At 39.1% G+C, this 23724-nt stretch overlaps 1 protein-coding gene across 2 annotated transcripts; it reads left to right on the top strand.

Moving 5' to 3' along the window:
• Nucleotides 1-15571: 15571 nt before the first annotated feature.
• Nucleotides 15572-19252, top strand: LOC124290146. 2 transcript variants are annotated; one of them, XM_046726837.1, is made up of 2 exons: nt 15572-15717; nt 16670-19252. In XM_046726837.1, exon 2 carries the CDS (start codon nt 16680-16682, stop codon nt 17691-17693), a length of 1014 nt encoding a protein of 337 aa, XP_046582793.1. In that variant the 5' UTR covers nt 15572-15717; nt 16670-16679; the 3' UTR covers nt 17694-19252. The 2 variants fall into 2 exon arrangements, with proteins under 2 accessions (XP_046582793.1, XP_046582794.1); XM_046726838.1 differs by having other exon boundaries at nt 15608-15721.
• Nucleotides 19253-23724: the final 4472 nt, after the last annotated feature.

Below are 23724 nucleotides of genomic sequence, written 5' to 3'. Positions count from 1 at the left end.
ATATTGCTGCGTGCGGCGTAAAACAGCAACCAACCAACCAACTCAAATAAACTAAATTTACAAATTACTACAAAGATATCACCATGGCAATACATATTCAGAGGTATATAAATTGACGTACAAAAGAAAGTACACACCTGGTGATTTGGGATTATTTGAAAACTGTTCTGATTTTGACTGGCAACTTCGCAATTGGGCATGATATCTGTGGTGTTTTGGCAACATATTAGGAAAGTCTGTGACTTATATATCACTGTTAAACTCTTTTCAAAACATTTACGTCGCTCTTTGGAAAGTAATCCAAAAGCACCGGGTGTCTACTTTCTTTTGTACGTCAGTTTAATACAAGAGTAGTGATTACAGTAATAAATACACCGCTGGTAATATTCATCTCTCAGCATCAGTAAATCAACTTAGAAAATAGGCCTAGATAGGGTATAATGGTCATGTCATCGCACACAATTCTGGTCTTTTAGTAGCCTGAGATGTCATGAGAGATGAGAGACAATAGCCATCTCCCTTTATGTACACACGACTCAGGAATAAGATGCTAGAACATTCTGCAATATTCTTTAAGACATCACCTTGTGGCACTTTCCAGGTTTTTCTGTCTAAATGTGGCACACCACACACACTGACTCTTCATATACCACTGACTATCCACCTATACACAGTTTTACAATTGGAACATAGTTACACAATAAATAGCACTGCTACATAACAGTATGCACCCGTGAAGATCCGGATTAGAATTGATCATCAGCAACCCATGCTTATTGTAAGAGGCGACTAACGGGATCGGGTGGTTAGGCTCGCTGACTTGGTTGACACATGTCATCGGTTTAAAATTGTAGATCGATCTATCTGATCACTGGATTGTCTGGTCCAGATCGATTATTTACAGACCGCCGCCATCTGGAATATCCGATCGTATCCATCTATCTATCATTGAACGAATATACATTGTGAATCAAAACTAACGGGATCGGCTGGCTAGGCTCGCTGATCTACTGTACATGTATTTCTATCTATCTATCTATCTATCTACATGTGTACATATAAGCTTTCACTGTACACCTGAAGATCGAGTTGTTGAAGGGCGAATGTTCTTGTGCAGATAAAGGGAGTCATGACAAGAACACATATCTAGACTCATGTTATATCTATATCTATATCTATATCTATATATCTATGTATATACTGTCTATGTATTCACATGTGTATGGTCTCATATAATTCTATATATGCTCGTTTATATAATTCCTAGTATGTTCATGTATATACGTCTATGTATGTCTCGGGAACATATTACCTTATGTATGCTTGAGTATATAATTCTATATATGCTCATGTTATACCTGACTGTATGGCCGTCGTTATAATTCTATATATGCTCATGTTATAACTGACTGTATGGTCACCGTTATAATTGTATATACTCTCATGTTATAACTGAATGTATGGCCGTCGTTATAATTCTATATATGCTCATGTTATAACTGACTGTATGGTCACCGTTATAATTCTATTTATGCTCACGTTATAACTGAATGTATGACCGCCGTTCTAATTCTATATATGCTCATGTTATAACTGAATGTATGGCCGTCGTTATAATTCTATATATGCTCATGTTATAACTGACTGTATGGTCACCGTTATAATTGTATATACTCTCATGTTATAACTGAATGTATGGCCGTCGTTATAATTCTATATATGTTCATGTTATAACTAAATCTATGGTCACCGTTATAATTCTATTTATGCTCACGTTATAACTGAATGTATGGCCGTCATTATAATTCTATATATGCTCATTTTATAACTGAATGTATGGCCGTCGTTATAATTCTATATATGCTCATGTTATAACTGAATGAATGGCCGCCGTTCTAATTCTATATATGCTCATGTTATAACTGAATGAATGGCCGCCGTTCTAATTCTATATATGCTCACGTTATAACTGAATGAATGGCCACCGTTCTAATTCTATATATGCTCATGTTATAACTGAATGTATGACCGTCGTTATAATTCTATATATGCTCATGTTATAACTGAATGAATGGCCGCCGTTCTAATTCTATATATGCTCATGTTATAACTGAATGAATGGCCGCCGTTATAATTCTATATATGCTCACGTTAGAATAACTGAATGTATGGCCGCCGTTATAATTCTATATATGCTCACGTTATAATAACTGAATGTATGGCCGCCGTCCTAATTCTATATATGCTAATGTTATAACTGAATGTATGGCCGCCGTTCTAATTCTATATATGCTCATGTTATAACTGAATGAATGGCCGCCGTTCTAATTCTATATATGCTCATGTTATAACTGAATGAATGGCCGCCGTTCTAATTCTATATATGCTCACGTTATAACTGAATGTATGACCGCCGTTCTAATTCTATATATGCTCATGTTATAACTGAATGAATGGCCGCCGTTCTAATTCTATATATGCTCATGTTATAACTGAATGAATGGCCGCCGTTCTAATTCTATATATGCTCACGTTATAACTGAATGTATGACCGCCGTTCTAATTCTATATATGCTCATGTTATAACTGAATGAATGGCCGCCGTTCTAATTCTATATATGCTCATGTTATAACTGAATGAATGGCCGCCGTTCTAATTCTATATATGCTCACGTTATAACTGAATGTATGACCGCCGTTCTAATTCTATATATGCTCATGTTATAACTGAATGTGTGGTCACCGTTCTAATTCTATATATGCTCACGTTATAACTAAATGTATGGCCGTCGTTATAATTCTATATATGTTCATGTTATAACTAAATCTATGGTCACCGTTATAATTCTATTTATGCTCACGTTATAACTGAATGTATGACCGCCGTTCTAATTCTATATATGCTCATGTTATAACTGAATGTATGGCCGTCGTTATAATTCTATATATGCTCATGTTATTACTGAATGTGTGGTCACCGTTCTAATTTATATATGCTCACGTTATAACTGAATGTATGGCCGTCGTTATAATTCTATATATGTTCATGTTATAACTAAATCTATGGTCACCGTTATAATTCTATTTATGCTCACGTTATAACTGAATGTATGGCCGTCATTATAATTCTATATATGCTCATTTTATAACTGAATGTATGGCCGTCGTTATAATTCTATATATGCTCATGTTATAACTGAATGAATGGCCGCCGTTCTAATTCTATATATGCTCATGTTATAACTGAAAGTATGGCCGCCGTTATAATTCTATATATGCTCATGTTATAACTGAATGAATGGCCGCCGTTCTAATTCTATATATGCTCACGTTATAACTGAATGTATGGCCGCCGTTCTAATTCTATATATACTCATGTTATAACTGAAGGTATGTCCGTCGTTATAATTCTATATATGCTCATGTTATAACTTAATATATGGCCGCCGTTCTAATTCTATATATGCTCATGTTATAACTGAATGAATGGCCGCCGTTCTAATTCTATATATGCTCACGTTATAACTAAATGAATGGCCGCCGTTCTAATTCTATATATGCTCACGTTATAACTGAATGTATGACCGCCGTTCTAATTCTATATATGCTCATGTTATAACTGAATGTATGACCGCCGTTCTAATTCTATATATGCTCATGTTATAACTGAATGAATGGCCGCCGTTCTAATTCTATATATGCTCATGTTATAACTGAATGAATGGCCGCCGTTCTAATTCTATATATGCTCACGTTATAACTGAATGTATGACCGCCGTTCTAATTCTATATATGCTCATGTTATAACTGAATGAATGGCCGCCGTTCTAATTCTATATATGCTCATGTTATAACTGAATGAATGGCCGCCGTTCTAATTCTATATATGCTCACGTTATAACTGAATGTATGACCGCCGTTCTAATTCTATATATGCTCATGTTTATAACTGAATGAATGGCCGCCGTTCTAATTCTATATATGCTCATGTTATAACTGAATGAATGGCCGCCGTTCTAATTCTATATATGCTCACGTTATAACTGAATGTATGACCGCCGTTCTAATTCTATATATGCTCATGTTATAACTGAATGTGTGGTCACCGTTCTAATTCTATATATGCTCACGTTATAACTAAATGTATGGCCGTCGTTATAATTCTATATATGTTCATGTTATAACTAAATCTATGGTCACCGTTATAATTCTATTTATGCTCACGTTATAACTGAATGTATGACCGCCGTTCTAATTCTATATATGCTCATGTTATAACTGAATGTATGGCCGTCGTTATAATTCTATATATGCTCATGTTATAACTGACTGTATGGTCACCGTTATAATTGTATATACTCTCATGTTATAACTGAATGTATGGCCGTCGTTATAATTCTATATATGTTCATGTTATAACTAAATCTATGGTCACCGTTATAATTCTATTTATGCTCACGTTATAACTGAATGTATGGCCGTCATTATAATTCTATATATGCTCATGTTATAACTGAATGTATGGCCGTCGTTATAATTCTATATATGCTCATGTTATAACTGAATGTATGGCCGCCGTTATAATTCTATATATGCTCATGTTATAACTGAATGTATGGCCGCCGTTATAATTCTATATATGCTCATGTTATAACTGAATGTATGGCCGCCGTTATAATTCTATATATGCTCACGTTATAATAACTGAATGTATGGCCGCCGTTCTAATTCTATATATGCTCATGTTATAACTGAATGAATGGCCGCCGTTCTAATTCTATATATGCTCATGTTATAACTGAATGAATGGCCGCCGTTCTAATTCTATATATGCTCACGTTATAACTGAATGTATGACCGCCGTTCTAATTCTATATATGCTCATGTTATAACTGAATGAATGGCCGCCGTTCTAATTCTATATATGCTCATGTTATAACTGAATGAATGGCCGCCGTTCTAATTCTATATATGCTCACGTTATAACTGAATGTATGACCGCCGTTCTAATTCTATATATGCTCATGTTATAACTGAATGTGTGGTCACCGTTCTAATTCTATATATGCTCACGTTATAACTAAATGTATGGCCGTCGTTATAATTCTATATATGTTCATGTTATAACTAAATCTATGGTCACCGTTATAATTCTATTTATGCTCACGTTATAACTGAATGTATGGCCGCCGTTCTAATTCTATATATGCTCATGTTATAACTGAATGTATGGCCGCCGTTCTAATTCTATATATGCTCATGTTATAACTGAATGTATGGCTGCCGTTCTAATTCTATATATACTCATGTTATAACTGAAGGTATGGCCGTCGTTATAATTCTATATATGTTCATGTTATAACTAAATCTATGGTCACCGTTATAATTCTATTTATGCTCACGTTATAACTGAATGTATGGCTGCCGTTCTAATTCTATATATACTCATGTTATAACTGAAGGTATGTCCGTCGTTATAATTCTATATATGCTCATGTTATAACTTAATATATGGGCGCCGTTCTAATTCTATATATGCTCATGTTCTACCTGGATGTATGGCCGTCGTTATAATTCTATATATGCTCACCTTATAACTGAATGTATGGCGGCCGTTCTAATTCTATATATGCCCATGTTATAACTGAATGTATGGCCGCCGTTATAATTCTATATATGCTCATGTTATAACTGAACGTATGTCCGCCGTTATAATTCTATACAATCACGAGTATAATATTCTTGGCATTCCCATGTATGTAAGTCTATCTTTGCTCATGAAAGTAGCAATAGGTATGCCCTGGTTTATAAATCTATTTATGTTCATGTGCATATGTCATGTGCTTACAACATTCACTCACTAACTCTACGCATCTCAAAACAACAAGCTATATAACACGAGATGAATCGACGGACATCAAAGCAGATGTGCTTCCCTTTCGCAATCACCCTGATAATACCTGGTGGCAGTTTTACCTCTGTATTTAACTTGGCGGTCTTCATTTTAACACACCTCTCTGTGAAACCCAAACATACATGTCACGTGAAGGGTCATCCCAGCTTACCCAACCGAGGGAAGCTTACCAGTAATTTTCCACGCCATATATAATCGTGTCACGTTCAACTATACTACATTTAGTGATGGCACTTAAACATATGAACACAGAGCGCTCTGTGAACTATCAAACACGCAGAACTGCCCGCGGCCATTTATTCTATGAATTCATTTCTGTGTTCGCTTTTGCAATATACTTATAAGGAGATTCATCCTCTATCCGATGCATACTTAACGTTTTAATAGTTTGTGAGGTGTATTTATAATTCCATTGTGCGATAAACAAGGAAGTGGGGAATTACGTTAAAGCGTTGAAACTCTAACAGCGTAGATTTAAGTAAAAGTCGAGGCGGGTCGATTTGATCGCACTTTACATGCAAATATATTATAGCTTAGAAGACAACATGATTTTTTTCATATGCAGTAGTTAAACTGTCATTACATTACAGATCAAACATGGTATAAGAGTATAATCGGAGTGTTCATAATATAGCCATATGAAAACAGAAAAATTTAATGCATTCTTTAATTTAATTTTGTTTGAGTAATATGTACACAAATTAAAAAAACCCGTTGTTTTAAAAAATATCGCTGTGAAAGTTAATCGTGTTACTTGTGAGGGTCATGCATGTATTTTTCAAAATTAATCATAGAGACACGTGTAAATATGTCTAAAACGGTGAAAAATTAAATTGTTTTCATGATGACTCGCCAATATTTTAACATCACCTGACTCGAAAATCAGAGTTTTTTTAGATGGAGGTACATTTATCTGAGAAAGGTATACGCGCTCGAATGGCTCAACCTTTTAAGAATGTATGTGTATATTTTTATTCATGAAGTGTGCAGGTGAGACTTCGACTTCACTAAAACCTCTGCCTGTCCGGACATTACGACAGTAATAAGCATTTCAGACCTGCACCTTTTCGCCTTAGTCAGGCAAATATAACTGAGGCTATGTTATAGAAGTACTGTTGAAAGTGGTTTTAAAGCAAGTTTTTCAACTCCGAGAATTTGTGTCGAAAAATACATTATTTGTCGACTAGTTCTACTGTTACAAAAATGAAAATATAAAAATACTTAGAAAGCAGAAATTACACCTTGCCTTATTGCGTTACATATATCCTCTGAACAATGAAGGGAGGTGGGGTAGCCTAGTGGTTAAATCGTTTGCTCGTCACGCCGAAGACCCGGGTTCGATTCCCCGCATGGTTACAATGTGTGAAGCCGATTTCTAGTGTCCCCGCCGTGATATTGCTGCAATATTGCTAAAAGCGGCGTAAAACTTAACTCACTCACTCTGAACAAGGACCCCAGTGAACTTTCTTTGTGACGGCGTCGTGTTTGCAACAGTGTCGCGTTGATCCTCATCAAACATACCGACACCTTTTTTAGTTGACAGATATCGTGGACAGATGGGACGTATTATCACAGACTGTGATCTATAAAACATTTACAAAATACCGTGGAATTAAACCCAGATGTTTGATGGTGATATCCTGGTGACAGAGGTACGCGCACGTAGCCCTGCACGACGTGTGAACATATTGCTATGAATCTAATCAATACCAAAGCCTCACGGTGTCAGTCAAGAAGCAAATATTTTTAAATCGAAAGGGCTCGATATTTGAATAATTTGTAAACTGTCCCAAGTTTTTTCTTCGCAACAATATGTTACTGCGATTATTTGTTTGCTTTTTTAAACTGTCGCAAGTTTTTTTTCGCAACAATATGTTCGTGCGATTATTATTATTTTTTTTAAGCATTTAAACTCGTAATTTCGATATATTTCTCGTTGTTGCGGTGGCGTGCTTTGTGATTAAAGCGTTGTTCGTCACGCATAAGACCCGGGTTCGTTCCCTCGAGGGTAAAATGTAAAGCCCTTTTCTGGTGTCCTTCGTCGCGACATTGTTCTAATATTGCTAAAAGCGGCGTAAAACCATATTCATTCACTCTTAGGGCCAGCAGCAAATGTTGCAGGTGACAAATTTTGACCCGCGGTCCCCAGGCGAGTCTGTTCAAAGAAGGCTGCGATAAGGCGGGTACACTGCACTGTATCGTAAAACCCTCGAAAAAACACACTTTGCTAACTCGCCATGTATTGACAAGCATGTATTCACGTGAAAAACTAGCCTAGATTGTCAGTCATACAGAAGGGCCATTTCTCTAATTTGTAACAGTAGATATATAGCTTTGCGATATTAGATTTCAATAATAGAGTATTTCACAATGAATATGAAAACGTAGTTCGTAAGTATTTGGCTCAGAGACGATTATTTCAAAATCAGGCTACAAGCGGCAAACTGAACACAAGAGTGACTCGCGATCCAGTTAAATTTAGTGAGTCATGTTACGGTATCGTACGCGTTGTTTGCGTCGTGTTATCACCATGGCAACATCTCTACCTGTGATCACGTGATACGCTGGGGCAAGGCCGTTTAATGACAGCTACAGTAAACTACTCAAGGGAGCATTAATGTTAGTTCGGTATAACCGTATTTCTTTATACGCATTTCTACTAAAATATACCGCAAGTGGTCGGGACAAGAAACAGTTCGTTATAAACGTGTTCGTTATAAACGTAGTATTAGTATTTTTAATCTGAGTGAGTGAGTGAGTTTGGTTTTACGCCGCTTTTAGCATTATTCTAGCAATATCACAGCGGGGACACTAGAAATGGGCTTTACACATTGTACCCATGTGGGGAATCGAACCCGAGTCTTCGGCGTGACGAGCGAACGCTTTACCCACTAGGCTACCCCACCGCCCCTATTTTAATCTGAACAAAACCAATTCACAATAACAACATCAACAAACATCAGCGCTATTGACAGTTGTTCAGCTATAGCATGCGTGTCAGTCTGGGCAGGGAGGAAATCCCGAAGTCAGATAAGTCTTAGACATTAACCTTTGGTGCCGACAAACCAGTAATCTTGGGATTCGAACCCATGTTCAGCAGATCTTCCTTGAACCCGAAACGCACATGGTGAATCGGTGAGAGTTTCATAATTCAGGGTATCACTGGATTGTCTGGTCCAGACTCGATCATTTACAGATCGCTGACATATAGCTGAAACATTGCTGAGTGCGGCGTAAAACTAAACTCACTCACTCATAATTCAGGCAACGATTCTGGGTTAGAAATCGGCAGTGCAAACCTATTCTAGTTGATACAGCTTTATTTGAGAAAACTAAGATGTGGTTGGTTGGTTTGTTGTCAGCAATATTCCAGCTATATGGCGGCGGTCTTTAAATAATCGAGTCTGGACCAGACAATCCAGTGAGCAACAGCATGAGCATCGTTCTACGCAATTGGAATACGATGACATGTGTCAACCAAGTCAGCGAGCCTGACCACCCGATCCCGTTAGTCACCTCTTACGACAAGCTTGGGTTACTGAAGATTTTCACGGGTTCTATGAGATGGTACTCTGCAACTTTCTGTACTTGTAATTGTGTAGAACGCGAGCCCATTTCCTCCCAGAGTGTACCTTTTACAAAGACATGCTATTTTCTCTTTTATCTGACGTAGATATTTGACCACAGTATATCCTTATAAATTTACTAAACTCATGTCTTTGTCAGAATGTAGCACTGTCAGTTACTCGCTTGCACCTTTAATGAAATATTTACCCAACGCCTTATATCGTATTATTTTATCATCACAATTAATGTTTACTAATGTTTTGTTTATTTTGTTTTTTAATATACATTCTGTATTTTACTACCAGTGTATGGGGCGGTGGGGTAGCCTAGTGGGTAAAGCGTTCGCTCGTCACGCCGAAGACCCGGGTTCGATTCGCCACATGGGTACAATGTGTGAAGCCCATTTCTGGTGTCCCCCGCCGTGATATTGCTGGAATATTGCTAAAAAGCGGCGTAAAACCATACTCACTCACTCACTCACCAGTGTGTCCTAATCCTATCAAAGCTGGAATGATAGATCCCTTTGTATGTAAATATCGTACTCCTGTTGCCCACAATGTGACACGTTTATATACTAAATTAAATTCTGTCTGTCATAATCGACAGTCGTCAGCTGGGTGAATGCGTGTCATTGTAGCCGTGGATCGTGGCATAAATTATCTATCACTTGATAATCTGGTCCAGTTGTGATTATTTACAGGTCGCGTGATATAGATGATATATTGCTATAGCGTTAAACCACAAACAAACAAACAAATAAACAAACACACAAACAAACACACTTGCCTTGATTGTGGGACAACAGCTAATCTACAGGTAAAATGGAAACATTCATTCTCTTACTGACTGACTGACTGAGTTTGGTTTTACGCCGCTTTTAGCAATATTCCAGCATCATCACGGCGGGGACACCAGAAATGGGCTTCACACATTGTACCCATGTGGGGATTCGAACCCGGGTTTTCGGCGTGACGAGCCAACGCTTTAACCACTAGGCTACCCCATCGCCCCCATTCATTCTCAGTCAATTCAGGATAAAACTCCCTTCCAGATCCAAAAGCCTTAACATAGCTTTAGGTGACTGCATGATACTATTCCCTTTACTTTCGCAAACTGGTGTTTAATTACACTGGAGTCCAGTCAGCAGGGTGTTCTGTCATATATCTTTGAAATCAAGTCTCCAGCAATAACGTCTCTTTAGGTGAATATTGATAGCTCGCATGATTGTATCGCCAATGCAACTATACTATTGTTACCATAGAGGTTTTGAGGTATAGATACCCGATTCTACCGGCAATAGCGTATTCACGTCCTTAGTACAACGAACCCCGTTTATACAACAGTCCTGTTCTTTGTAAAACTGTCTTGACACGTCTTTACTGAGTTGGCTAAGTTCGTTGAGATATGGATACCCGAATATACCTGCAATAGAGTATACACGTACTTACTACAACGAACCTTTTAAAACGGCAGTCGTGTCCTTTGTAAAACCGTCCTGATTGACCCGTCTTTACCCATCATATCCATAAAGAAACACGATAATTTATCCTACAACTAACGTTTATTTGCCAGGGTGCCGTTGTACAAAGCGATCTTAGAGCTAAGGTGACCGTAACTCCCATACCTTAACATAGACTTAAGGTAGCCTTATGTAGTCATATGAAAAGTGGATCTTCTCTAACGTTTTTCAGGAGTATACAACACAAAGCCTTTTGCTTCGGTAAACGCATTATCGAAAATTATTATGTAGCTCTTGTGTGAGGACCTGACCCCCCACCCTCTTCCCACCAATTTGAACGTAAAAAACCCAACTGAATTTGTGCGAGGAAACCATTAAGGTGTGCATAGAACGTCTTAATTGCAATAGATGCAATGTTTCGTCATCATACCAGCATTTACATGCTACTTAAAGAAAGAAAAACAAATTTCTGTTACTGAGATATATGCATGTACATGTAGCTAGAGTTAGATGTACACCCCAAAATCTAATTCTTCTGTCACGGTAAAGTTCCCCATTAAATGATTGACACAGGGGGCCTGTTTGTTTCCACGCTTCACTTGAAATGAAAAGCTGTCTTTTTGCGAAGTAAATATAGTTTGAAACTCACACCTTCCCGTGGAAAATTACCGACTTTGTGACAACGATTACCTGAATAGGATCTCGTCATTGTATCGACGTGCCCAGCGGTGTTTGTCGTTACTGTATAAACAAAATGCAAAATGCAGCCTTGGCGACCCGAAGAGGGCCAAGGGCGTCTTTGTTCTCGATGCCATACAACAATAGCGAATTTAATGCCAGTTTGAGGCTTGTTGTGGCGTGTCCCCAGTCTCATTTATCTATCTTATCTTAGACACGTATTTCAATTTAAAGTTAACTTTAACCATTTCAAAGCTAAGTAAATATACGAGTGTGGTATTTGCTGTAAATGATCTCTGAGTGAGTGAGTGAGTGAGTGAGTGAGTGAGTGAGTCCGTTTTGGAATAATTCACCAGAAAATACATTAATACCTAATCTCTGAAACAAACATATTTTACAGCAGAATAAGACTTGTCAAGTTATCTCCAGAAAATGCAATGAAAAAGACCCTCGGCACTTTCATCTTTTAAACTACATTAATGTACACGCGGCAAATATATAGACATCAAGGAGAAATTGGCTTCACACATTGTACCCATCCGAAGAATCGAACCGGGTATTTGGCGTGACGAGCGAACGCTTTACTAGTACTAGTTTAACCTTCCGCCCGGGCGCTTTAGTAGATTGTATATGTCACACATAACACATAGACCCTTTCTGATGTTATACCTTCGTAACCAATGTATTGTAAGGGTGATGGTATTTAGAACGACGAACCCTCGCTATTTAGGTTTCCCCTACCACGGATTATACTGCATGGACGATTTCTTCACATGCGCGCTCCATCCCACCAAGCCCACCCCCGTGGAAGTCCGGATTAGGAAGGGTCATCAGCAACACATGATTGAAAGGCGACTAACGATAGTTTGACTCAATCGCAGACATGGTTGATGCATGTCATCGTATTCCAAGAGCGTGGATCGATGCTCATGACATCAATCATTGGATTGTCTTGACCAGAATCGCTTATTGACAAACCACCAGCCGATACATTATAGGACAGACAGACAGACAGACAGACAGATAGATAGATAGATAGATCAGATCATAATATATAGAAAGGGGCCACTAAAACACAGTCCGAATTAACGGGGTCTCTCACGCTACGATGACGCCATACAATTTATAAGGGTTAAGTTAGTCGCCTACAGACAGTTACATGGGTCTTGTTTTGGCATGTTACTTCCTATGTCAGTGCTATGGTAACTGGGACCGATAATGATCTCTTACACTTGCATGCAACTACACAGTTAAACATATAAACATAATCAGTGGTATCTATGTACCGCTGTTGTTCCAAAAGGCATCTGAGGTAACCATAGCAACGGCATATACATATACAGAATCAAAATATTTATAAGAACAAAGAAGGCATTGAATACGTATTTGATTGGTTTAAGCTAGTGCATGTTTTCGTTCGTTTTCTGTCAAAACGTGATTACGGCGAACTTTAGCTAGTGAAATGTCTGTTACGAATCCTAGTTGTGGGGAAGTGTCATTTGAACAAAGTGAGTGAGTGCGTTTAGTTTTATGTCGCTTTTAGCAATATTCCAACGGTATCACGGCGGGGACACCAGAAACGGTCTTCACACATTGTAGCCATTAGGCTACCCCATCGCCCCATATTTGAACAAAGACCTCCCTTAAACAAATTCTCCGGATTGGAGGTTTCCACATTAACGGGGCCGCACTTACGACTGTTCACTGTCGTTTAACAGTACTATAAGGCACGAAAATATAATAATCACTTTAAAATGGTTGCCTTGAAGTCATGGAAAAGATCCTGGAACAGCTAAATCACCCCAAATCTTCACTTCAACGTTCGGTCTCTCAGTATGATAGTGCGTCGGTGTGCTTTCACGGATAGTCCTGTTTCCTACTTTGCATATTCAGTTAATGCTCGAAAACACGATAACGCACACCTATACAAATGCCCTACTGTTCATCTGAGATCTTTCATTCTGCAGAACTCTCTGATTACATTACAAAACCAACTGATTGCATCCAATTAGAACCATTTAATCATAGCTAAATAGAACGCATTGGTTTTGGAGGAATTTGTGTCACAATATAATTACCATATCCCTGCGATGCTAGTATATCATTCGAGCTCAACGCTTTCGAGTTTCTACAAAACGATCGCAGTGCTACGATATCGCAATTCCCGTAAGACTTACGGCTGTCTTAGAGCATCGAAACCCGTGAAGGTCCGGGTTAGAATGAACCTTCAGTCACACGATACGGGCTTAAAAGCGTATGACACATGTCATAGAGTTGAACCTAATGTCACATGTGGGCTGTAGTACTAGCGTGACGCACAGTTCCACATTACACTTTGTACCTCTTCCCAGAATATGAACTCATACTAAAGACAACCACAAACATGTCAACCTTCCATAAATTATACATAATAAAGTAAACATGGTTGTCTCGAACTTTCATATGTGGAACGCACGGTTGTCTCGAAGTATCACACCCGTGAAGGTCCGGGTTAGAATTGATCTTCAGTAACCCATGCGTGTCGTAAGAATCGACTAACGGGATCGGGTGGTCAGGCTCGCTGACTTGGCTGACACATGTCATCGGTTCCCAATTGCGCAGGCCAATGCTCATGCTGTTGATCACTGGATTGTTTGATCCAGACTTGATTATTTACAGACCGCCGCCATATAGCTGGGATAGTGCTGAGTTCACCACCACCACCATCATCATCATCATCATCATCATCATCATCATCATCATCAGGCAAACGTGTGTAACAGGGCCCATGGTCGTACGTTAATTTTCAGAAATAGCCTTTTTCCGCATCAGGTATCAACTTCAGGGATTAATATGAAACCCCAAACGTTTTTTTATACACATGAAATCGCATATCATTTGAATGCTGTGCTTATTCTGAACGAATTACATCTGTATATGACACATGGCTCAGCTAGTCTGTCATGTAATTCAGTGGATGCGAGCGTTGGCTGTAACACCCCTTCTAAAAGTGTTCCATTTATAACACCTTCATATTGGAAGACAGCCTAAGGAGATAAACAATCTCCCTGTTTGTCAAAGGTTTGGTGCTGACAAACCTAGAAACAGGATTCGAACACACGACAAAAAGTGTCTGGCATGCTGGGCCTTATACGACCAGGTGACCTGCGCTGCCACACCACTTCAAGACCAACCCCCACAACCCCGACCCCCGACCCCAACCCCGACCTCACGCCGCTACCATCCCCATCGTCTCCGCGCTGCCGCACCTCAACACACAACCTCTGCAATATTGTAACGTAACCGACTATCACATCAATTCCCACATATGTGGAGACTCCCCGTGGTGTAGTGGGTAGGGCTTCTTCCATCCTCTGTTCTAGCCCCGGTTTCCTCAATCTTAAACAGACCCGTAAAGGTCCAGGTTAGAACTGATCTTCAGTAACCCATGCTTGTCGTAAGAGGCGACTAACGGGATCGGGTGGTCAGGCTCGCTGACTTGGTTGACACATGTCATCGTATCCCAATTGCGTCGATGCGCATGGTGTTGATCACTGGATTGTCTGGTCCAGACTTGATTATTTACAAACCGCCGCCATATAGCTGGAATATTGCTGAGGTCGGCGTAAAACTAAACTCATCTAAAACACATTAAATGGTTGCATTTTATTGCCCTCACGATTACCGCTGCACATAAGGACATGAAAACAAGGATTGGTCGGGGTCTGCATACTGTGTCAGAGTCCGATACCCATGTTAAACTGCAGCTAGTATTTCAGGAAACAGGCCCCATATCACCGACATAAGTCTTGACTAACATCAGTCTGCACACACGCTATGCTGTACCGGATATCACCTCGCTTCATGACATGTCATTCCTAGCCTTTGCATAAACATGTATTCTTAAGTTGTACGATTATTGAGTTGGCTGTAACAGGCTAAAATTAGTACGCGTTATCTGATGACTTGAATGGAAGAGGAAAACCCAGTTACGTGGAGCTGTGTATATTAGCCAGCCTTGTTCCTTGTCCGCACTCACTCGTGGCCTGCGATGGTATAAACACTCGGCCAGCTACCACTGTTAGTAGCTGCACTCGCTACTTCTCTGAGCTATTGTCGGGTAAGTTTGCTGTTTATTTTATCCTACCTTGTGAAAGGCTATGGGTATGTTAAGCATTGATTTAGTTACAAATAACGTTACATTTGTTTAATGATATCCTTTGTTCAAAATGCCAGTGCAGCTGTCGCGTCATGTGGCACGGTGTTTGTTTCAACATTAAGTGCTTTTGTGTTTTGAATAGTTGATATATTAAAACGTTCTGGCATCAAATATTTCTTTCTGTTTGAACTCTTCACAGAACACTGTGAGCGTCCTTTTAGTAACCCAGAAAAATACATGATGAAAAGTATTTTTGGAAGTTTGGTTAGATTGATATGATCAACAGCGGACAGATATTGACTGAAAGAAAACATAATTTTTCTCTTCCTGTTTGAGGGTTCCATGATATCAGATTTTCATTTTCCTTATTATTGTGAACTTTTGAACTCAGATCATCGTTAGCATAAATGATTCAGAAATATTTTTTCCCTGGAAATTGAACTATACTGTCCACTCTTTGCTAAGGATCAAATCATTGATTGAACCGAAACTATGATGGGGGTCTAATTTGGTTTAAATAACTGAGCTTATTGTAAGCATGAATCCTAGGTTTCGGTATGTCACTGCATCTTGTGGATCCCATACCTGCTATTGCCAGGTGTTGTGTACTTGTCAATTACCCGTGCCATGATTTGCAAAATGGTTGATTGGTGCCATGAAAACCATTTTTATGGTTACTCATGTATCAACTGCATAAGGTTAGATTAAAAGGGCTGTTTGCCTAAAGAAGGGTTACCATATTATTATTGATCCAGTTTTAAATGGATACAATTTGAAATTATAAATCTATGTTTAAGTAAAGTTGGGAATGTTTGTGATCCTTAGCAAAGTGTGAGTAGTATATTTAGATTACAGACAATCTATTTGGGTGTTTGAATAAAAAATATATTCAATCATACATTATCTATTGCAGATGTATAAGAATGTCGTCCCTCGTTGAAAATCGTGCCGCTTTGGGACGCAAAAACAGCTGCAAGGCTCTTCATTTCCGAGACTGTTCATGGCGAAAGTCTGATCGATGGAAGCTATACAAGGGCTATACAGGTGGCGTCAATGGCGAGATGACAACGTTATGTATTAAAGTATACAGGGACGGTTACTTCGATGAAGCGTACTGTGATGACATCATTGAAATGTATCAGAGCATCCAGAAGTTGGCAGAGAAGTTCAACCAGCTGCAAGGAAGAGATGCACTGAAAATAAGAGTCATTGTTCCCCAGAAAGCTGTCATTGATAAAACTGCTGCCTTCCATAATCTGAAAGGGAGAAGGAGACTGCTGAGCAGAGATGAATGGGTTCTGGTGTATGAGAAGATAGACAGGATGAAGGCATTTGTATCTAAGGAAGGTGAAAGCCGTTGCGCTGATGGCATAATGGACGCATTCGTTCATTTCACGTTTCAAGAAACGAATGGGGAACTCATCGTGAGCAAGCTACGTGGATCGAAATCGAAAGAGGGATGTGTGCTGTCTTGCCCACGCGTTCATTACGAGGAGGACGTTATTAGGAAGGTTCTTTCCAACCACACATGTAACGACATTTGCAGAAACTACAGAACGCTGCCAGTCCCAACAGTAACTGATTGTGTTGATACTCCTTTGATGCCATCAGCACCTCCTCTTTGTGTAGACTCCGACAGTGAAGATGACGTGTTCCAGCCACCTTGTTCCCCGAGTGAGGAGGACCTCCAGTTCAAGTTGCACCTGGACAATATGAACCAGTACCGTGCTGTTCCATATGACACTCGAAACCCTCTCTTCTATGATCACAATGGTCATGGCATTTCACTGCCACCTCCGTACTCATCCACTTGTCCTGATGGACACAAAGTGTCCATATCTGGCCCTTGCTGTGATTTCAGGGTCAAGCAGGATTTTACGAACAATAACATGTTGGTTCTGCAGATAGAGCAGCCTTACAGCAGTCGTGTAATATGAACTCTGATTTTCTTTGCTGAATTGTTTCATTCCTGGCTCGAGTGGGTAAAATATGAGATTGTTCCATCGGTTTGCATTCGTATTTACAGAACAATATTTACAACTCATCATTTTTCAACCTCCTGCAGATGATACCTCCAGGGAAGGTATTAAGGAACATAGGCTCATGCAAGGTGGACAATTTCAACTGACATTTTTTGCATTGTATATCAATATTCGCTCCACCATGTGGAATGGGTGATGGTTGAACACATGTTAGATGACACTGAGAGAAAGAACACTGTGATGCTTATTTGAAGTGAGTGGTTGTGGTGATCTGTGAAGCTGTTTTGGTAAATGCTGACAACAATATGACGAACAACACCGTTGAATATTGTTTCATATTTATGTTCTGTGTATATTGTTGGAGCTCATATGAGAAAACACTGCTCTTTTACGTCTGGATATATCATGCTCTTATAACGCAACGTGAGAATGTGAGGATGCGATTATGTCTGTGTCATATTCCTTACACATGGAGAATGTCCGTTCTGAGATCTGTTGTATGTGAGAATGTGAGGATGTGATAATTTTTATTTTTCACTTCCAAAACATAGAGAATTTCCGTTCTGATATCTGATATGATACTCTAAATGTATTGTTGCTCTTTTGAACCAGATTGTTACACCAAATGTAATAATTATTTTTCAAATTTAAAACAGATTTATTAGTAGCCATCTCATCTCATATAGATTTTAATCACGTAGAACGGGGTTACAGCGTTATGTATCAGGGGAAATAAACAACAGGAGTCACAAAATCAAAACAAAGAATAGGAGCAAATAATCAAAGTGATATTTTATAAGACACGTGCACTTTACATGTATGTTAAGAGCACATGCGATGCCCAAGATGCTCTAAATGTCCTGACGCACTGAAGATACGGAACAGAAACATGTAAAATGTTGAAGAATACACTCCTTATTTAACACATAAGGAATAGGAAAATGGGAAATCTTGAAGAATGCACTCCTTATTTAACAGATAAGGAATAGGAAAATGGGAAATCTTGAAGAATACAATTACTAAAATGCACTTAGTGGGTGACGCATGACACGGAAGACAGGGCATGGGCCTAAGTAACCGGTTACCGAGACAATAATCGGAATTTGGCATTTTCACTTTGAACCACTGAAGTTTCCTGTTGTAAAACATGTACATTTGAAGCCCATTTCTGAGCGGAAATGAAAACTTGACATGAATCTCCTTGTCACTTTTTGTGATTTATTAGGTCTCCGAAATGTTTTATAGATTTGTTATTCTTAAAGTAAAGCTGTGATAAGGCGTTGTGAGCTGTGAAGTGGTTGAAAGCGCTAGGTAATTGATCATTCTTGTGCTGGTATACAAAATCCGATATTCTTCCATAGACATCGGTAATAAATCAAACTAGAATGAAAGATATTATTTGGATGTATGTGGAGACATATATGATGCTTTGTTTTGCGGTTTTGTTTTGTACAAACTATGTTATGAATATACATTTTTTTGAACTGTGTTGTCAATAAATACAATAAAATTCACCTGTGTTTTTAAGTTATTTTGATATTTTGAATTCGCGTGTAACTGCTTTTGACAGGGACATTTGGGTTTCATTCCACATTTTTGGAAATCGAACCAGGAAAAAGCGGATCTTTATATCAGCAAGGGAAACAATACCTCACAGCGATTCGCGAACCCCATCACGAATATGATAAAGATGGACATAGTCAGAGTGAGTGAGTGAGTTTAGTTTTACGCCGCACTCAGTAATATCCCAGCTTTATGGCGGCGCTCTGTAAATAATCGAGTCTGGACCAGACAATCCAGTGATCAACAGCATGAGCATCGATCTGCACAATAGGGAACCGATGACATGTGTCAACCAAGTCAGCGAGCCTGACCACCTGATACCGTTAGTCGCCTCTTAAGACAAGCATATGGGTTACTGAAGGTTCATTCCTAACCCGGACCTTCACGGGGCGTTATGTGGTATGATCGATGTAATATTCATTTTGGTCAGTGTTAAATGTGATCATGTATGGTCTGAATGAATCTTTTCGAATGAACGTTAGTCAACAATTTCTCGTTTACAAATTATCAAAACTGTAGCATGTCTTATATCCGAAACACACGCTTTATTCGAAAAGAACAAAGAACGCTATCGAATCCTTAGGCCCTGCCCTTATACGGGTATTCCCACATGCTCTGCTTCACATCGGGTCCTTTCTGCACTGTACCGGTTGAAACAGGTTATACTGTACGTACAGCTGTCAGGGTTACCATGAATAATAACGTATATCACAGTGACCCGTAAACAACACAGCTTTTCACAGCCAAACATGTATGTGGGTATATCAGTAACGATCTACACCTTCGGAGAACTGTGATACGTAAACTCATTAAAGGCACGTTCTAATCACAGGGATCAGCATTAGCCCTAGTAACCCATTCTGCTTCGTAATCAAGAGTCGTGTAAAAGGCAAAATTATCATTAGTCGATGGGTGAATGGTATGTTCTGCGACTCACATATTAACACTTGACTTACAGGGTCCCTATTCTCGAAAGGATCCTAGCCCTAGGATATTCTAACTTTGATCCTAGGGTCTAGGATAGGTGTCCTACCTTATTCTCGAAAGGTTTCCTAGCGCTAGGATATCCTAACTTAGGACAAATACTAGGATAGGTTCAGACTTGTCCTAAGCCTATCTTAGTGGAAGTCAACATGGTGTGGTTCTTGTTTGTTCACCAATGTTGACGTTGTCAAACAAAATAACTCGCCTAAATTACATTTGAATTAACGAGAGCACACAGTTTTGATGTGTTATGAAGAGTTATTTGAGTTTATATTATCAATTTATCGGTAATGAATAGACACACTTGTTGCGATGCACATATTCTTTAGATCTACAAAGGACCGCCTCCGTGGTGTAGTGGTTAGAGCGTCCGCCCGGAGAGCGGAAGGTCGCGGGTTCGATCCCCGACCGCGTCATACCAAAAGACGTTAAAATATGGTACTTGTTGGTCCCTGCCTGGCGCTCGGCATTAATGGGTACAATAAGGACTGGTCGGCTCGGAGTCAGTATAATGTGTCTGAGTGGGGTATTCATGCTTCACTGCGGCATGGTATCTCAGTGGGCTAGCACTATAAAACCAGCTTCAGTCTGGGCTAGTACAAGCAGCCGCACATACACATACACACGCATGCACGTCGTCATATGAGCGAAATATTCTCAAGCACGACGTTAAACCCAATTTCACCTCACCTTCACCTTAGATCTACAAAAAGAGATTTGTTCAGTTCTTACATATTCTCTGCCTTTTTAATCACAACATTGCTCTTTCCAGTCACATTGCCGTGAAATGTCAATGTCAAGGCAAGCTTGATAGGGGAAGTTACTCCGATCCTGTTTATTTCCTAGGTAAATTTTTCAGTTTGTGAGATAATGCATAATGAGAGTTCATATGATGATTTTCATAAAAACAAATACAATGAAAATATTTTTTGCACATATCTTTAATATCCTTATTGTATTTTGGCAGACTTTCAAACTCTGAAGTAGAAATGTTATCGCCTTGTCAAAAAATGAATTTTCAAAACTACTATATCATGTGATGAAAATATCGAATAATTTCTTCTAATTCTACTAAGTTCATCAAAAGCTGAATTTCCTCATATTATGTGTTTTTAATGAAATGAATCATGGGTAATATTTAGGGGAATCCCAAACTTAATGAGGTTTTTTCTATCTCACCTACTGAAGAGCTCGCTATCCTAGCTAGGATAGGCAGCACAAGTTAGGACAGGGATAGGGTCGTTTCGAGAATGGGTCTGATCATAACGGTAGGATGTCCTAACTTCTGTCTTAACTACTTACGATCTGTCTTAGCTGGGACACATTCGAGAATAGGGGCCCAGATTTTTTTAACGATGTATTTTTCAACTGATAACTCCATTCCACAAAGAAGCATTTTTAGGATTTGATCTCTTAGCTGGTCAAGATATCGTCTGTACGCTGACGCATAGTCATAGTAGAAGAGCTGTTTTACTGTCTTGACTTACTGTGTTGACCATACTGCACCATGGTGGTACAGCTAGCATCTCATAACCTTTACTGCTGCTGGGACAGTCTGTGGCGTAGTTGATGGTGGCGGTGATGTCAAATGTGTTCCCTGTTCATAGTGTTTATTTGTATTTTGTTTGGGTTTTTCTTGTTTGTTGTTTTTGGTTTTGTACCTTTTTGTTTTGTTCGTTTTTCTTGTTTTTGTTTTGTTTCGTTTGTTTTGGGGTGGGGGTGGGGGTGGGGTGGGTGGGGTGGGGGTGGGGTCGCTAAGAGCGGTTAACACAACTTGTAGCCATAGTCAAAAATCGTTGCAAGAACCTTTCCGGGTCAGATTCAAACAGAACTTGATTAATAACCACAAGTCACATTTTACCTTGTGCGTTTTCAGTCAGATATGAAAAAAAACACCCAAATAGCGGATGTCAGTTTCTGTGTTAATGGATTGCATTGACCCCCTGCCTGTCGTTAAGTATATAATGTCAATTTTGCAAAGGTCTCAGACCTTATGTTACTGTCCTTTGATCAACAGACTTACAATTTTGTTCATACACATATATGTCCGAAACAGACGATCTCACTATTATGCTGTGAAGCAGCCCTCTAAGCAGTTCTTAACTGAATCATATTATTACACTGACATTTCAAGATGTTTACAATACGACAGACACAAACACTGTTGGTGATTTCTTGGTGTATAGTACAGCGATGATAGTTTAGTTCGATGCGAAATTTAAAAAAAGTCTGTACAGCATTTGTTAATCTAACTGGTAGTAGGGGAGGATTGGAACCTTTTTTGTTTAAATACGTAAGTCAAATTGAAAAATACTTTTAAAGGAAACGACAAATTAGCTCATTCAGATAAACAAAAATATTAACAAGTCATTTTCTATAGCGCACAGTCTCCAAACACCAAGTGATTGCTCGCAGAGCTTAATCAGAATCTGATTATTATTACCCCGGATAACCCAAGCAGCCTGCGAGGTGCTAGAAGGTTATAGTCACATTACTCTATCCAACCGGGTACCCATTTTCTGCTGGGTGAACAGAGCCAATTTTGAACAAACTCACTTGCCTAAGGTGAGCCCACATGTGTCACGCGCGCACACACGCACACATAATGACAAATGTCATATCCTTAACACCACCCAAACGTGTGGATCGTTGGCTTATAAACAACACTCACTCACTCAACAAACAAACAACCAAACCGTCCATACATCCATCAACCAACCAGCCAACCAACCAACCAATTTTACGTGCTCAGTCATGTTGTTGTTGTTAGTTGCTTTATTTAACGTCGCATGCAAAACTAAGGTATTTCGGCGACGGAGTAGTACACTTATTAAGAAATGAGGGGGAACAAAAAATAGAAATTTTGAACGAGTGGTGTTACTACCACAAAAAAACCCAAAAAACAAACTACAAAACAACAACTGAGTATTAAGGGAAATTTGAATGGGAGGCCGAATTAAAAAGGTAAAAAATATGAAATAGGTAAAGAGTAATGGAGTCATGAAATACTGCATGTATATTTTGCAGAATTCATAACATCGCATCTCTTGTTGACATGTACATCACACCTGAGCAAGAAGCATTGTAATAATACAGTGAACTCAGCCCATCATTGATATCCCGGATAATGCAGTCCGTGGAAATGACTACGCCCGAGGAGGAGATACAAGTGTACGCGTATATTGAATCTGGAACAGCCGTAAACTGTTTTTTTAACTGTTGTGATCGCATTTAATTCGGGCAATGGAGATGACAACCCCGATCAAAATTTCCGGGGAATACGTTGAAGCGAACTGGATCATGTGAATGTAAATACATAAATTATAAAAAACTGCACCACGTCCTTCAACACGTGAGGCGAAATAGGGTTATAATTCAAGACTGTTTCGCACACACGCAGACCAGCAAATCATTATTCTAAGTAATACTTATTTAACGT

The sequence above is a fragment of the Haliotis rubra genome, unplaced genomic scaffold (genome assembly GCF_003918875.1).
Source record: "Haliotis rubra isolate DU_JTF1 unplaced genomic scaffold, ASM391887v1 Scf459, whole genome shotgun sequence".
In the NCBI taxonomy this organism is placed as follows: domain Eukaryota; kingdom Metazoa; phylum Mollusca; class Gastropoda; order Lepetellida; family Haliotidae; genus Haliotis; species Haliotis rubra.
Note: the sequence above shows the minus strand (reverse complement) of the source record. Positions and strands in the feature narration are given on the sequence as shown.

What these genes read in the sequence shown, in the direction of transcription:
- LOC124290146 (XM_046726837.1), top strand. Translation starts at nt 16,680, where the DNA reads ATGTCGTCCCTCGTTGAAAATCGTGCCGCTTTGGGACGCAAAAACAGC.